The sequence below is a fragment of the Gordionus sp. m RMFG-2023 genome, chromosome 1 (genome assembly GCF_954871325.1).
Source record: "Gordionus sp. m RMFG-2023 chromosome 1, tfGorSpeb1-WG-v2, whole genome shotgun sequence".
NCBI lineage: Eukaryota > Metazoa > Nematomorpha > Gordioida > Chordodea > Parachordodidae > Gordionus > Gordionus sp. m RMFG-2023.
In genome coordinates this window covers 48,050,879-48,066,957 of record NC_088775.1, presented here as the reverse complement: position 1 = coordinate 48,066,957, position 16,079 = coordinate 48,050,879, and the positions used below count along the sequence as shown (strand labels likewise).

The following is a 16,079-nucleotide window of genomic DNA, read 5'->3' as shown; positions in this document are numbered from 1 at the left end:
TTTTTATGTAAAATTGTGGAGTCATTCTTTTTATGTTGTCATTTTTTTATGTTAAATTGCGAAGTCATTCTTTTTGTGATGAATATTATTTTTATATTTAAAATTGCTATTTTTAGATTAATTATATTATTAATCAATTTATATTTATTTTATAGTAGATATATATATATATATAAACGAAATAAAATAGACAGTTGCTTTTTCTCAGATTTTTTGATTATTTTTCTTGGCAAGATGTTTTGGGCAAAATAAAAAGTTGAAAGAAAAGTAGAAAGGGATTGATTTTTTGTAAACCCTTCATTAAGGTAAAAAAACAATATTTGATAAAATTTAGCAATTAAATATATATATATATATAATTAATAATTTTTTGGAAATAAAATTTAAATTTAAAAATAAAACTATCTTTGGTTAAAACGTAAAAACATATATATATATATTGTCATTTAATAAAAATAAAGAATCTGTTTTTATTTACATAGTTAATAGGAATTTGATTGGGACTCAAATTATAATCAAATTAGGGAGCAAGAGCCCAAATTTGACAAGTTTTACTTTATTGTGTGAATTTTTAACGGATAATATTTTTAGATATATAATACTTCAAATATTTAATAATTTTTATTTTTAAATATAGTTGAGACGAGAAATGTTTATAATAAAATTGTCAGTTAATTAAAATCGGTCCAACTTAATACTAAATATAATCTTTAATTAACTTAAATGTTAGTGTAAACGACTATAAAATTAAATAAATAAATAATTTATACATCCTCGGAACTTATTTTCCTAAGTGAATTTTATATTTCTAAATTTAACCGCAAATTTAAAAAATCTTATGAATGATAAAAAAATTATACCTGTGAAGGTAGTTCTCAGGTGTCGTCCTTTGATTAATAAAGAAATTGAATCAGGACACGAAGAATGTGTTGAAATCAATCAAAGTTTATCGCAAGTTTATATTATAAATATATAATTCAAAATTTTAATATTATAAAAGGTCGTCATAGGTGTAAAATCATTCACATTTGACTATGTATTTGGGCAAAAATCTACACAAAGTGCTATCTACACTTCTATTTTATATCCACTTTTAAAAAAAGCATTTGAAGGTTTTAGAAGTTAATTTTTGTTAATTATATATTAATTTAGGATATAATCTAACAATCCTTGCATATGGCCAAACTGGGTCGGGCAAAACACACACCATGGGGACAGATTGTTTTTCAATACCACATGGAGATATAGATACTTCTTATGATATTGGACTAATTCCTAAAGCAATTAATGATGTATTTAAATATATTAAAAATCTAAAGTCTGATGTAATAGAAAATGTATCAAACTGTGTGAATATAGATTTTCGCATAAGTGTTTCATTTCTAGAGATATATAAAGAAGAAATAATTGATTTGCTAAATTCTTATCACATAAACCCAAAAGATCGTGACAAAGAAACAGTAGTTATTAGAGAAGATCCTAATTATGGAATAAGGGTATTAATAATATAAATTATTAAATTTCTAAACAAAATAAATTAAATATATTTTATTATAATTTTATTTATTTAGCAATAAGTGGTTTATAATTATCTTTGATTTTCATATAACAATGTATTTTAAGTTAATTGGACTCAAAGAAATACCTGTCAGCAATTTCCTAGAAGCTCTTTCATTTCTTGAAATGGGATCTGCTATTCGAAGTACTGCTAGTACTGCTATGAATTTGACCTCAAGTCGTTCACATGCAATATTTACAATTACCATTGAAAAATTTTCAGAGTTAGATATTTTTTCCTAAAATATTATATTTCTTAAATATCAAATAAAATATTTTAATATTTGGTTTAAATTTTTTCTTTACCTAAATTTTATTTTATTTCAATTTTTTTTAAAAATTAATTATTGCCTCATGTTTATATTTTTTTAATATTTAATTCATGACACATTATTTTTTATGATATCTGGCAGACCATTATTAGGCTTCTTTTTTAAAATTGGATTATCTTTTTTTAGGGTATAACATTTTAAACTGGACAGGCAATTCTATATTTTATATTTATAGGAGAGATGTTAAGTCCTACATTTTATCTCTATGATAATTTAAAATATTTTTTAATTTATCTTGTATAACCATTTATAAAAGTTAACATTTATATAGACATTTAATTGAAATATAGATAGAAGAAGACATTTTTGGCCAACCCTTTCAATTCTTATAAAACTAATGAAGATTATAAATGTTATATAAGTTGAACAGAAATGAAATTTTATGATTTCATTAGCTCCTACCTAAGATATTAAGGGTTACAAGTGCAAGAAATTTATTCTTCTCCATAAATAAATAAAATGAATTATTAATTAAAAACTAAATCCATTTGAATATTATTTGATATTTCCAATTAAGTAATTTAAATGAGGGGATAACAAAAATGGCAATTCTTATTATAAATATCTTATGACCAGTAAATAAATTGAAAACTCATTTTCTTAATCACTAGGTATTAAGATTTTTGTAAAAATTTTCTAATATTTTCAATAATTTACAAGACAAATGATATCTACAAACTCTAGTGCAAAAATATGTCTTAAATATGATAACATAATATATTAATAATATTTTAATACAATAAAAAGCTATTTAAATTTATTGTTTGATAACATTTAAAGTTGGATATATATTAGATACATTATCCAGTGAACATGGCCTGTTTTCCCTATTTGGATCATGTCAGTAATAGCAGATTCTTGACCAGTTTTTAGAAAAATATTATCACATTTATTTTAAAAAATTCTTTTGTTAAGGTTTAATAAGAAATTAATAAACAAAATATTTACAACATAAAAAAGATTATTTATATATAAAATATTGAGCATTATTGATTAATATCATTTGCTCTGTTGGGTCTCATTTATAATAAACACGTTATATTCAAGCATTGTGTTATTTAACACTTATTTACAAAACCAAGTCAATAAATATGCATACTTTATTAATATATAAAATTTGAAAAACATATTGTGACTTATATTTCAAAATTTATTAACGCTATGAAGAATCAGATGTGATTATGATAGTGTTGAAAATAATGCAAGATTTGAACATAATGCATTTACCATAAATGAGACCTTATTGAAGATACTGTATTGTGATGATATTTTGAGACACATTGACCATTTTAATGCTCCTCCAGATAAAATTGTTTACTTGTAAGAATTATTAATAAAACATTTATTGTTTTTATAGAATTTTTTTTTACTTATCCCTTTTTATATAGCCTTTTAATTTAATTTTAACATATATTATTTTATAAATAGTTTAAAAGTTATTTTTAATATAATTTTTAATGTAAATGAAAATTGTTTTATTATGATCCATAATTTTTTTTTATGAAATAAGTTTTTAGCTAAAAATTGTAAGACTTTTTGAATTAGTTTTAAAAAAAATACAATTCTATTTTCTTTTTGGGTGAAACCTATGATATATTCTAATAGTTTAATTAATTATTCAAATTACGATGAGTTTTAGTATAAGCTAATCAATACAATAAGGGAATATATTTTAATTTATAAGATAATTTTTCATAAAATTAGATATAAATAAAGGGTTATGACGAAAATTGTCTGAAATTTGTAGGATAATTACTTCTAACTTGCGTAAATATATTACCCATATTGGATAATTATTCTCCTTAAACGATTTAAAATCGAAAGATTTCAAATCTCCATGGATTCCATATCCAAATAAACGAGATTAATTTTTACTAAAAAAGGGTTTTTACCCAGAAAATGGATTTTAACCAAAAAGGGGGCTTTACCCAAATACCGGGCTTCTTTACTCAAAAGGAGGTTTTTACCCTGCTAAACAGGGTTTTTATAGGAAAAACATTTTTTTGCTGAAAACGGGGTTTGGCGAATAAATAAATTTTTAGTGAAAAAACAGGGTTTTTGCCAAATAAACTGGGTAGGCGAGTCTATTTTTATTAATTTCTAAGTTCATACCCTGGGTTTATGCTTGGGGTCTGATCAGGTTTTATGTTCGGATCAGCTTATGTTTTGTTTTCTTCATCTTATAGTGAAATTTTAAAGATATATCTCGATGCTTGCTAGAAAATTTAAGAATAGCTCGAATTGATGACATATTGTGCCGAACGCATCTGTAAACCTCAGGGAAAATCAAAGTATTTAGACGGAATCGAAAAGCCATAATAATATTATTCCAATAGGCTGTATATGACACTCAGGATTTCGAACTGTTAAGTGTAGTGGCTCGGTTCGTTTCGGTTTTTAGTTTAAAATTTTATAAAGGTATTGTTCCATTTCGGTTTTTTTTGAAAAAATTCATATCGGTGCGGTTTATAATTTATAAGGTTCTTTTCGGTTTGTTCCGATTTTTATAAATTTGATTTTTAAAAAAAATTAATCATTAATTTATATTTTTATAATTTTTTATTTAATTTAACCATGATAATCTAATATATATTTTTATTAAACAGTAAATATAAATTAGACAAATTATTTTTTTTTAATTTTATAAATAGATTAGATAGAAACAAACATGTACAATGAGGAATAATAAAAAAAGAATTAGGACGGATAACTAAAATATTTTCTAATATTTCAGGATTTAATTTAGTTCTCTGCACAGAGAGTATAAACTTAAGGCTAGAAAATACTTTTACGGATACCTGCTTAGCTGGAACTGCTAGCACACTTATAGCTAATTTATAAAGTTTTGGCATACTATTCTTTACATTTTCCCAATAATTCAAAAGATAAATAATTTTTTAATCTCTTTATATTATCAAATGACCGAATTTCTCTACATTTATTATAATTTTATATGCCCTGAGAATTTTTCTTATTAAGGTTTTCATGCGATTTTAATAAATCCTCAAAATTATCATTTAAATTATCTTTCGAATAACACGTAGGCATAGTATCTAGAATTTCAATATTCTGATTATTTAAATTTTGTATTAAGTTCCAAGTTTTAGAAAGATGTTTTTTGGCGATTTCTTTTTCTTCATATGTTAAAAATACATTATATCTTGGGCCGAAATAAACACCTGAGCAAAAAACGTCATTTTTCAAATTTATTTCTCATTATTTTATCGTATAAACTAAAATTCCGGCAAATGGAATGTCTACTTTGCTCGTTTGCATGATACATCTGATCTACGTGGCATAAATATCGGCCATTGTCAATTGTTCACTTTGTATATAGTTTGTCAAAATATAAGCTGGATAAGCTTTTAATATATCGCTATTAATTTCCATTCATTCTCTTATAAACATTTTTCACGATCATGATATTTCTTGGCAAAAGTTTTTCTTGCGCAAAATCTATTAGTTTTTTTCAAATTTAATTTGGACAGAAATCTTATCTTATTAACTGATAATTTGCCTAATCTCTATTAAATTAAGTATTTAAAGTAAAAACGATAAACTTGGTATTGATTGATATGTAGATAATATAAAAAAATTTTAATTTGAAAAGAAATCACGAATTTAAAAATAGCTCCCAAGGATAATTTAAATTTCATATTTAGGTTAATAATTTCAAATTATATTTTAAAACCATTTCAAACCGGTTTAAAATATTTAACAGTTCGGTTTGCTCTTTTTATATTTTCTTTATAACGGTTCGGTTAAGGTAACGGTTCATTCCGGTTGCCGGTTCGGTTTGGTTCGAACTGATGTGCATATAAAAACCATAATATATCTAATATGATATCGAGAGTAAGTAAGTAATAAGCAATAATCAATTTAGCAATTCAACAAAAGTGGTTAAATTTTTAATAGAATGAAGCAATTTAGAATGTTCAGAATTACTTTGCTACATTCCAACAAGCTGGTTTACATTAATCCCAGCTGTTGAGGGAATGCTTAAATATTACCAACTATTTAAAGAATATTTTTTATCGTTTGCAGCAACTAGGCCTATTCAAAAATAATTTGAATATTCGATTCGAATCTAATCGAATAATTACGAATACGAATAATAAATTATTTGTTTTATCTGAATACGAATAATCATTTATTCGATTAGAATAAAACGGATTATTCCAGTAAAACGGATTATTCGAATAAAACGAATTATTCGTAATATTTAATAAATTGTTTAATAAATCTAACATTTGTCATTTCTATTTGTTGACCAGCCAATCTGACAGGTGATGTTTTTGTGTTTATAAAAACAAATTTAAAAAATTTTTATTTGCCACATTTTTTGAATCTCACGAAAAGTTTATTTTTTGAATCTCATAATAAATTATATTAAAAATTACACACACCAGAGGTATATAAAAATATATTACATCTCTACAATAATTATTGTTAGCTAGCCTAATTATGTTAGAGGAGAATTCTTCTGATGAAATTATGCTTGATGTTGAAGATAAGAAAATTTCCTCACAAAAGAGAGCAATCTTATGGGATCAATATCAAATCCTTAAAGATGGTGAAAAGGCTGCTTGCAATCATTGCAAGAGTATTATAAAATGTAAAGGCAAAACAACATCTCTTATTAATCATTATATAGGTTTCATTCACACCTTAGTAAAAAAAATAATAAAATTGACATTTTTTTTAAAATCAACACCAAATTCTTCAAAAAAAAATTAATTTTAAGGATAATTTATTAAAATTATTTATAAATAATAATATATCTTTTAAAATTATTAATTCAAATGATTTTAAAAATTTTATAATTGATCTTGATTGTTCTGTAAAATCAATATGCTCCAATACTCTTAAATTGCACATGTATAATACATTTGCAGAAAAAGAACAGTTGGTACAGGAAATAATATCTAAAAATAAAAGTCAGATTAATTTTTCATCTGACATTTGGACTAACCCAACATAGGTTTCTTTTTTAGGGCTAACAGCCCATTTTATTGATGATAATTTTAAAATAAATAACATAATTTTGGATGTCAGTCCAATAAATGAAACACATTCAGGTGAAAATATATTTAAAGCCTTTGTCAAAATAATTAAAAATTATAATTTAGAGAATAAAATTTTTTATATAACTTGATATAATGCAACTAATAATAAAACATTTATTGATACATTTTCTTTAAAATATCCATTAATAAAAATAGGGCACTTCCGATGCTTTGCCCATGTAATTAATTTAGTATCCAAAGAAATTTTAAAATTTTTAGATCCTTCAATTCTAAATCTAAGAAACATTATTAGAATGATTCGTAATTCCCCCAAAAAATTAAATTGAATTCTTTAAATTAAAAATTGAGTAAAATTTTTATGGGGCATTTCTAAAAACATTTTACAACATGATAATGATGAAGGAAAGGCATTGAATTTCATAAATGAGTCAAAGATGTCTGTAGAAAATAGTGAAAAACACTATGATATTATATTATATATAATATAAAGAGATATCTTAGCCCTATACCATTAGAAAAAGACCCAGCATTTGAAGAATTTCAAAAAATTATTGTTAATTATTAAATACCAAATATTGATTCAGATATTCTCCTTGGGGAATTATCACATTTTAATATTTATTGTGAAGATAAATTATCCAAAATAAATCACATGAATGCGCAGGAAAAATGGGTGGATTTCCTACAAATAATATCTCCGTTAATCGGGAAAATATAAGATATTTTAGTTCCCATTCCACATTCAAATGCGTCATCTATGAGAATATTTAGCCTAATGACTGCTCCATAGCGCTGATGGAAAATCTTTATTTCCTATTTTAAAATCATCCTTAAAATGTTAAACATGGGAAAATAATACATCATTATAATCGTTAATAGTAAATAAATTAATATTAATTTTGATATTGTCTTAAAAATCTTGATGCATTAAGTATAACATATTAAGTAAGATGAATATGCTATATCGATAAACCCGGACTAAGGCCGGCAAAAGCGAAATTAAGAATATTTTAGAAATTCATTGAATTCTGGTTTTAATGTCATAGGGCTAAGATATTTCCCTATATTATCCTAAGCGTTTTTCAGTATATTCTATAATATTTTTTACAAACATCTTTGATTCATTTTTGAACTTTTCTTCATTATCCTATAAAAATTTTGTTAAATTATTAAATTTAAAGAATTTTAAGTTTTTTGATAAGATCGTGTATATATATAGCTAAGACATCTTCAGCTTGTAGTTGTAAATTTATGTTATTTATTAAAGTGCCAACGTTAAGGACAATGCCCAAATATGCTATTGTAAAATCATCGAAAAATAATGTTAATGGTTGCTGATTACGATAAAAAAATATTCTTTAAGAGGTTAGTTAATCATCCGCTCAACTGCTGGGATTAAAGTAAGCCAGTGTTTTGGAACATGGCCAAGTAATTCTCTAAATTCTAAATGCCATTCTACCATTTCTTTTAAAATTGTAACCCTTTTTGTTGAATTGTTAAATTGATTATAGCATTTGATTACTATACTCTCTGTTCTGATATCATATTTGAGATAAATTATATTTTTACAAACATTATGAAGTATTTGGCATATGCAAACTCTTGGTATAATATTATTATGGCTTTTCAATTCCTTCCAAATACTTTGATTTTCCCCAAAGTTTTCAGACACGTTATTGGTACAATATGCTGTAACATGAGTAATATCAAGTCCAAAAATTCTTAAAAGCATCGGGATATATCTCTAGAAGTTTCACTATTAGATAAAGAAAATTTAAGTAATTTAACTTCTATTATTTATGTTGAAGTACCTAAGTAAGGGCAATGTTTTTATATTACCTTTATTCGATGCATCCGTTAATATTAAAAACGGGCTATTGTTTTTTAGATCTTTTAATATATTTGACCTTGTCTTTGGTGCCAATATATTTGGTATTATTTTAGAGCCCTCTGACACATGAAATATCGATGCAGTTTTAGAGTCGTGAAAAAAGTGAGTAAATTAGCTTGCTCGAACAATCAGCCAACACACTGCTATGGGAACGTTTATGAAATGATATATAAATGTTGTTTCAGCAATAACAGATAAGGTTTCATTTTTAGAATATTTTGTTATGTATGACGATATATAAATATTGGTTCCAGATTGTTTATTTGCCTATGTATGTTAGTTAGATTTCATATATTTGATTATATCATACTCTCTACTATGGATTATTGAAAAGCATGATCCACATATACTACATTTTACAGTCGATCCTGCATACTGCTTTAACCATTTATATTTTTGTTCCCAACTTTCATTATAACTTACAGGATATATTTCCCTCTTTTTTATTTGCTTATGTTTCAATTTTTCATTTTGAAAATTATAATTTGAGGATTAGCTTTCGATATATAATGAATTTGCAAATTCATTCTGTAACAAGTTAAAAAAAATTGGATATTATATTTTTTAGATAAAATGAGGTTTTTAAAAGATACAGAGCATATAACATATGTTTAGATGTATAATCTTATCTATTGAATATATATTGCCTTTATTATAAAATATTTTATTTAATTATTTTATAAAAATGATCCTGAATCTAAGTAATCAGCTTAGTAATAAATGTTTTATATGTTTAGACTTATAAATTATAACATGAAGAAACTGAAAAAATTTATATATAATTATTTTATTTGAATTTACTGAGCTTTATAAATTTTTTATCTGATAAATTTTTCAATGATATTTTTAAATCTGATTGTTAACAAACTTTAGCAATATCTGTCTACATGTTATGTTTGGACTAATTATAATCTCAGTGTGTATATACAATGAATTTCTTTCATTCAAAATTTTACGAGTTTGAATGTTGAGATTTGTATCCTATTAGAAATATATAGTTATTTAAATTAATTTTGCTTGATAAACTTTCTTAGAAATCGAATTTGAATCCTGGTTGTTTGGTTAAAGCAACTCTAATAATACCTGTTTATACATTTTTATTAGTTTGGGTTTAATTTAAATTAAATATTGTATATGATTGGGTGGTTGGACTACCAACAAATATAATTTTTTTAAATATTTATAAATAAAATAATTTATAATTTTTATATTTGTCTTTAAAAAATTTGTTTTAATTTGCTCAAAAAACGTGATAATTATTTATAAGAAAATAGGTATGAAATCGTAAGAATTACAGGTAAAACTGGACACCTGGCAACCTTGCTTAATACATTATTAAATTTATTGGTATTTTTTTAAAAAAGTATTTTAGAATGGTTTTATTTATGTATATTTGGGATACAATTTTACTAAAAATATTGAAAACAGTCATACACATAATAAGCATTAGAATTATTATCATCCATAGAAAAAAATGGACCCAACCCTAAAAAATAACAAATTCCCACCCTCGTATTCCCAACCAGGTCCGAAAATTATTTAACCCTAAGATTAATTTATTGTATGTTATTTATAAGAAATAATCTAAAATTAAAGAAATTTTAACTAATTAATTTTTTTATTTTAAATAAAAATAAACAAGTGATGTTACCTTAACCAAGAGCAAGATACACTTTGTGGATTTAGCTGGATCTGAAAGGGTCAAAAAAACATTGGCCGAAGGTGAAAGATTTAAAGAAGGTTTAAATAAAATAATATAATAAAAATAATAGAACCATCAAAATGAGTAACAAGTAGTGCTGTAAATGCTACTTTAAAAAACAAACTCGTTACATCTGAAAAAAGGAACGCGTTACCGTTACCGTGGAAAAAGGAACGCGCGTCATTACTTAAAAATTAAATATTATATACATAAATTTTTTATCTATATATGTATAATATAAATAAAAACTCTCGAGCTCTGCTGCGTTCCGTTACAGCTCTCACTGTTGCATAAAGAGCAAGACTCGTTAGCATATAGCTTTATAGAATAAATATATTTGATAAGGTAGTGAGTAGGGTTGTTAAAAAGCCCGATTGGGGTCGATTTTAAAAACGGCCTGATTAATATTATAACCAAAATAACATTATGTAAGCCTAAAGATTTTGCACGTAGCTGGCAGAAATGCTTGGATATCTATTTGCCAAATCTCGATGCTTACATAATATTATTTTAGCTAAAATCTTAATCGAGCCCTTTTGAAAAATCGACCCAAATCGGGGTTTTAACATTACTTAGTAGTGAGTTTATTAAAATTGTGATTAGTTTATTTATAATGCAATGCAATATATATTTGAATATAATTGGAACATTTTTAGGTATATTATTAAGGTTACTATTTAAAATAATATATAAATATTTGTAATTGGCTTGTTTGTTGTTTTTGTCATCCTCGTTTATTGTTCAACATGTTTGAGACTATCAAAATTTGTGATTCGTTATTTACTATATTTCGGAATAGGAATTATTAATGAGTTTGATATACATACCTATTATTTTATTTTTTTATATTACTATTTTATTTGATTAATGATAAAAATGGTTTGTATTTATATAACATTTCTTTCATGGGTATAAATGATATCTTTTTTTCTGTTAGACATTGGTGAATGGGTTTTTTCAAGATGGTGGAAAGTATTTCATGTAATTTAGAAAGAGTATGAAAATTATAAGGAAGGCAGAGATCAAAAAATTTAATTTATATTTTTTTTATTTAATTTATTAACAAATATATGTCTCTTAATTTGACAAATTTCTATCCTATATATATATTTTTTATATTATAACTATTTACATATACAAAATTTAAGAAAAAAAGAATTTATTTTAATGTTTTTACACATAATAAAGTAAAAAAAGAATTAACAAAGTAAGATAATAAAATTTTGTTTTAAGGTTAAACAATTTTCAAAATTTATATCATATAAATCAGCCTTGGATGGGTTTCATAAAAGAATTTTTTAGCATGGCCATGGTTCCCTCTTTAAATATTAAAATGATTATCAATTTCATTTAGTAATTTAGAACGAATATAAATCTTTTATTAAAAAATAAATTAAAATTTATTTTATAAGCGTATTTAAAAAATAATTGAATTTAAAATATATATCAAATCATACAAATAATAAAATTTATATTATAAGCGTATTATAGAGAATTTGAAAATAAAAGTATTGAATAAATAAAACGTTCCATTATATATAGGGCTGTACCGATATACATATTTTTCACCTATCTGTTTCGATATTTTCGATATTGGTTCAAAACCGATCTGATACAGACTCGATATTTATATTGATTTTTTACCACCTTCCTTTGATCCAAATGTAAATAAAAAATCCATATTTTCTATGCAAAAAATCTAATTATGCATTTAATTTAATTTTAATATTTTTTGACTATAATTTAGAAAAAAATATTATAATAGATAATAAAATATATATATTAATAATGTATCCATTTTATTTTGAATAATATATACACTACCGGCCCTAAATGACTGCCCACCCTGCATTTTTACATAAAAAAATTAATAACTTAAAACTTAACTTATTTGGGTAAAAGCGAATTGATTAATTAATTTAAGATGTCTAGACATACTTAGAAATAAAAAACTCGGAATTTCTATAAATTTTTCTATGAAATTTTAGCCTTTGAAACAACATGTCAAAAATGACCAATTTGGTAAAATAGGGTTCATTAGTTTTTTTCAGCAACAATTTTAAGTTGCCCATTGTTTTTTGGAAGAAAGTCATTAATCTAATCACATTCTAATCTGCTTATTAATACCCATTTTTAATTATTTTAAAAAAAAATTCCTAGATTTTTTTTGTTGTTTTAAATCATTGTTTAAATAAACTTTTAGTCTTTATAAATTTTAAAGAACATTCGACCAAAATGATTTAAAAAAATGAAATTTCTATTCCAACTAAATGCAAAATAATTAATTTACACATAAGTGGTAAAAGTAATCGCCGAATTGCCAGAGAATTAACCCTAGCTCGACGAACAGTCGATTGTATACTTAACGCAACAATAATATAATATCGAATCTAAAGAGGCCTGGAAGACCCCGCAAAACGACTTTAAGCGATGATAGATATATAGCAAGGATCAGTAAACGCAATCGACGCCTTATCGCCTCAGAGATAGCTGCTGAAATTAATCTGACTCTGGAAAACCCGATAAGTGTCACAACTGTGAAAAGGCGCCTTAGGAGCTTTGAACTTTATGATAGGATAGCGGTCAAAAGGCCATTATTGAGCAAAAAAAATAAACTCAAGCGATTAGATTGGGCACGAAAACATCAATTTTGGACATCTGTCAACTGGTACCACGTCTTATGAAGTGATGAGTCAAAATTCGAAATCTTCGGTTCTAAAAGAAGGCAATATATCCGCGGCTCAGCTGGAGAGCGAATGAGCGATCACTCCATAATATCTACAGTCAAATTCGGGGGAGGGTCTGTTATGGTGTGGGGGTGCTTTGGTGCCGGGGCAATCGGCGAGTCAAAATTAAAGGAATCCTTAACAAGGTGGGATACCGGCAAATCCTTGAGGACCATTGTGAATAACTTTTTATTTCAACAAGATAATGACCCAAAGCATACATCCAGGCTATGCAAAGATTATTTACAAAATCTACAACACGGTATTCTCGAGTTGATGACTTGGCCATCCCAGTGTCCCGATTTCAATCCAATCGAACTTTTATGGATCACCTTGATCGACAAGCGCGAAAAAGCCCTCTAACCTCACATTCGCACCTTTGGGAAGTATTACAGAGAGAATTAAACAATTATTACTTCCGAATATTTAAAAAATCTAATCGAAAGATTACCAAAAATTTGTGCAGCAATTATTAAGAATAAAGGTGGTTATATTGATGAGACCAAAATTTGATCTTAATTAATTGCTATATCTTTTATTTTTTCTAATTTTATACAATAATATGTAAACTTATAAATAAATTTGATAAACCTCATATTGTGTGTTATTTATCTTATTTTAAGAAAAATGCTAAGAAAATGCAGGGTGGGCAATAATTTATGGCTGGTAGTGTATATGTTGGTATGAAATGTAATATATTAGATTTTTTATATGAGAGCCTCTAGATTATTTGGCAATCAGCTTCTAGTATGTGGACTATCTATATCTCCTGCCGTACTGAAGATAGACTCAGATGGGACTTTATAGGAGACGCCAAAAATTTACATGCAAGTTTTGACTAAATTGGATACTTTTCAGCATTAATTCTCTAATAGTCAAGTGGATCCACAGGAGATATTATATCTTGTTAATAAGTTATCTAAATAAACACAGACATAAAATTAGCATTTTTAAAATAGTGGGTTTCATACAAACCCAACCTTTTGTTGGGTTTTAAAAATATTCATATACCACTCAAACAAATTAGTCAATCATAACCCAACTAAGCAATACTAAAATGTTATTATACCGTCTAGATATAAAGATTCTTTTAAATGTTACTTGATTTCTTTCAAGTGTGGCAGGCCATCTACATTACTCTCTATTTCAATTATTTTATTTGTTACTAGTTTCTCTTTGATTTTCAATTTAAATAAATAAAATTTAGAGGGTGTTGTGCATTTTAATTGTTTTAAAAATAAATAAAATTTTTTTTAGAATCTTTCAATTTTTATAAATAAAAATCTTTTGAAATATTATAATTAAAATAAACTATATAAATACTTATAACATAAAATAGCAAAAAAGCAAAACGATAGGATCAGTTTTTAAAGGTATCAGCCCTATCCTATATTTTTTGAAAAAGCTAAATATCGGTGCCTATCCGATTCGATATTTAATAACGGCACAGCCCTAATTATATAATTATTTTCTTATATCGGCCTTGGCCGGATTTCATAAAAAAATTTATTATTAGGGCCAGTCCGAAATTTTTAGATCTGGTATTTTAAAAAGTTTTGGCTGTATTTTATAAACATATTATACAGAATTTGAAAATAAAAGTAATGAATTAATAAAACGCTCCATTATACGATTTAATTTCTTAAATCAGCCTCGTAAATAAAATTTTAACACGGCTGGGTTTCCTGTTTTAAATATTAAGGTGATTATCAATTTAATGTATTAGAATGAGTATAAATCTGCTTTTCTTAAATCAGCCTCTGCCGGGTTTTGTAAAAAAAATTAATACGGCCTGATTTCCTTTTTTAAATATTAAAAGGTATCAATTTCATTTAGTAATTTAGAATTAGTATAAATCTGTTTATTAAAAAATAAATGATGGTCTAAAAAAATAAATATTAAAAGGTAATTTACCTCTAGTAGGATGTTTTTAAATGAATTCCGAATAAAATTGATATTTTATATTTTAGTAAATAATTTGAAAAAAATGAACTTTAATGGTTTAAAAAAAAATAAAAAAAAAATAGTATAAGAAATAATATTGAGTTTTATTTTAAAAAATCAAAATTTTCGTAAAATCGATATTTTCTTAAGTAAAATATATTTTTTATTAAATTTGGTACAAAGATAGAGAAATGGTGACAACCTTGACCAGCAGGTCTCTGTTTTAAATAAAACTAAATCTCAAATTTATTTTTTAAAATCACCCCTCAAAGTTTCGAGGTTTCAAGTAATTAAAGGAATTATTAAATAAATTTTGATTGCCTTTAAACATTTTCCGAAACTTTTAGATATTTATGGGAAATAATTTTAAACGCTTATGACTGGAAGAATTATAAGAATACCTTCATCATTTTTTTTTCTTTTAAAAATATTTATTTTTAGAATTTTACAAATTTTTAGAACCTCTTTTTTTTTAAATTATGAAATTTTATCCAAGAGTTTTTAGAAATATATTAAAAAATATAATATCAAATTGTTAACCAGCTAAAAAATTAAAAGATTCGTTTAATTTGAATTTACTCTTCATTTTCCCAAATCCCATTTGATAAAATAGTTATCATTATAAATTTTTATCTGAACATTATATAAATAATCTATTTGTAATCGTTTCATTTTCATCATAACCATTTATTTTGGTGTCACATTTTCTTTCCAAAATATCAAAAATCCACCTGACTACTTTTTATGCTATCGCTTCTAAATTATATAAGTATCAAAATTATCACCAGATTTATCGAGTCTCATAATTTAAAAATGACCTAATCGCCCAGAATTTAAACTTAAATGCTAAAAAAATCCTCAAACGATAAAAAAAATATTGAATCTCCTAAATTATTTCTT

The 16,079-nt window shown here is 24.8% G+C and overlaps 1 protein-coding gene across 3 annotated transcripts in view; it reads left to right on the top strand.

The window, feature by feature from the left end:
- Nucleotides 1-834: 834 nt before the first annotated feature.
- Nucleotides 835-16,079, top strand: part of LOC135922386 (chromosome-associated kinesin KIF4A-like) — an 86,456-nt gene continuing 71,211 nt past the window's right edge. For all 3 annotated transcript variants that reach the window (XM_065456773.1, XM_065456772.1, XM_065456774.1), the window contains exons 1-5: nucleotides 835-955; nucleotides 1,001-1,112; nucleotides 1,153-1,496; nucleotides 1,624-1,781; nucleotides 10,450-10,547. In XM_065456773.1, coding sequence (XP_065312845.1) covers nucleotides 839-955; nucleotides 1,001-1,112; nucleotides 1,153-1,496; nucleotides 1,624-1,781; nucleotides 10,450-10,547 — 829 coding nt within the window. In that variant the 5' untranslated portion in view covers nucleotides 835-838. The remainder of the gene's footprint in view (nucleotides 956-1,000; nucleotides 1,113-1,152; nucleotides 1,497-1,623; nucleotides 1,782-10,449; nucleotides 10,548-16,079) is intronic.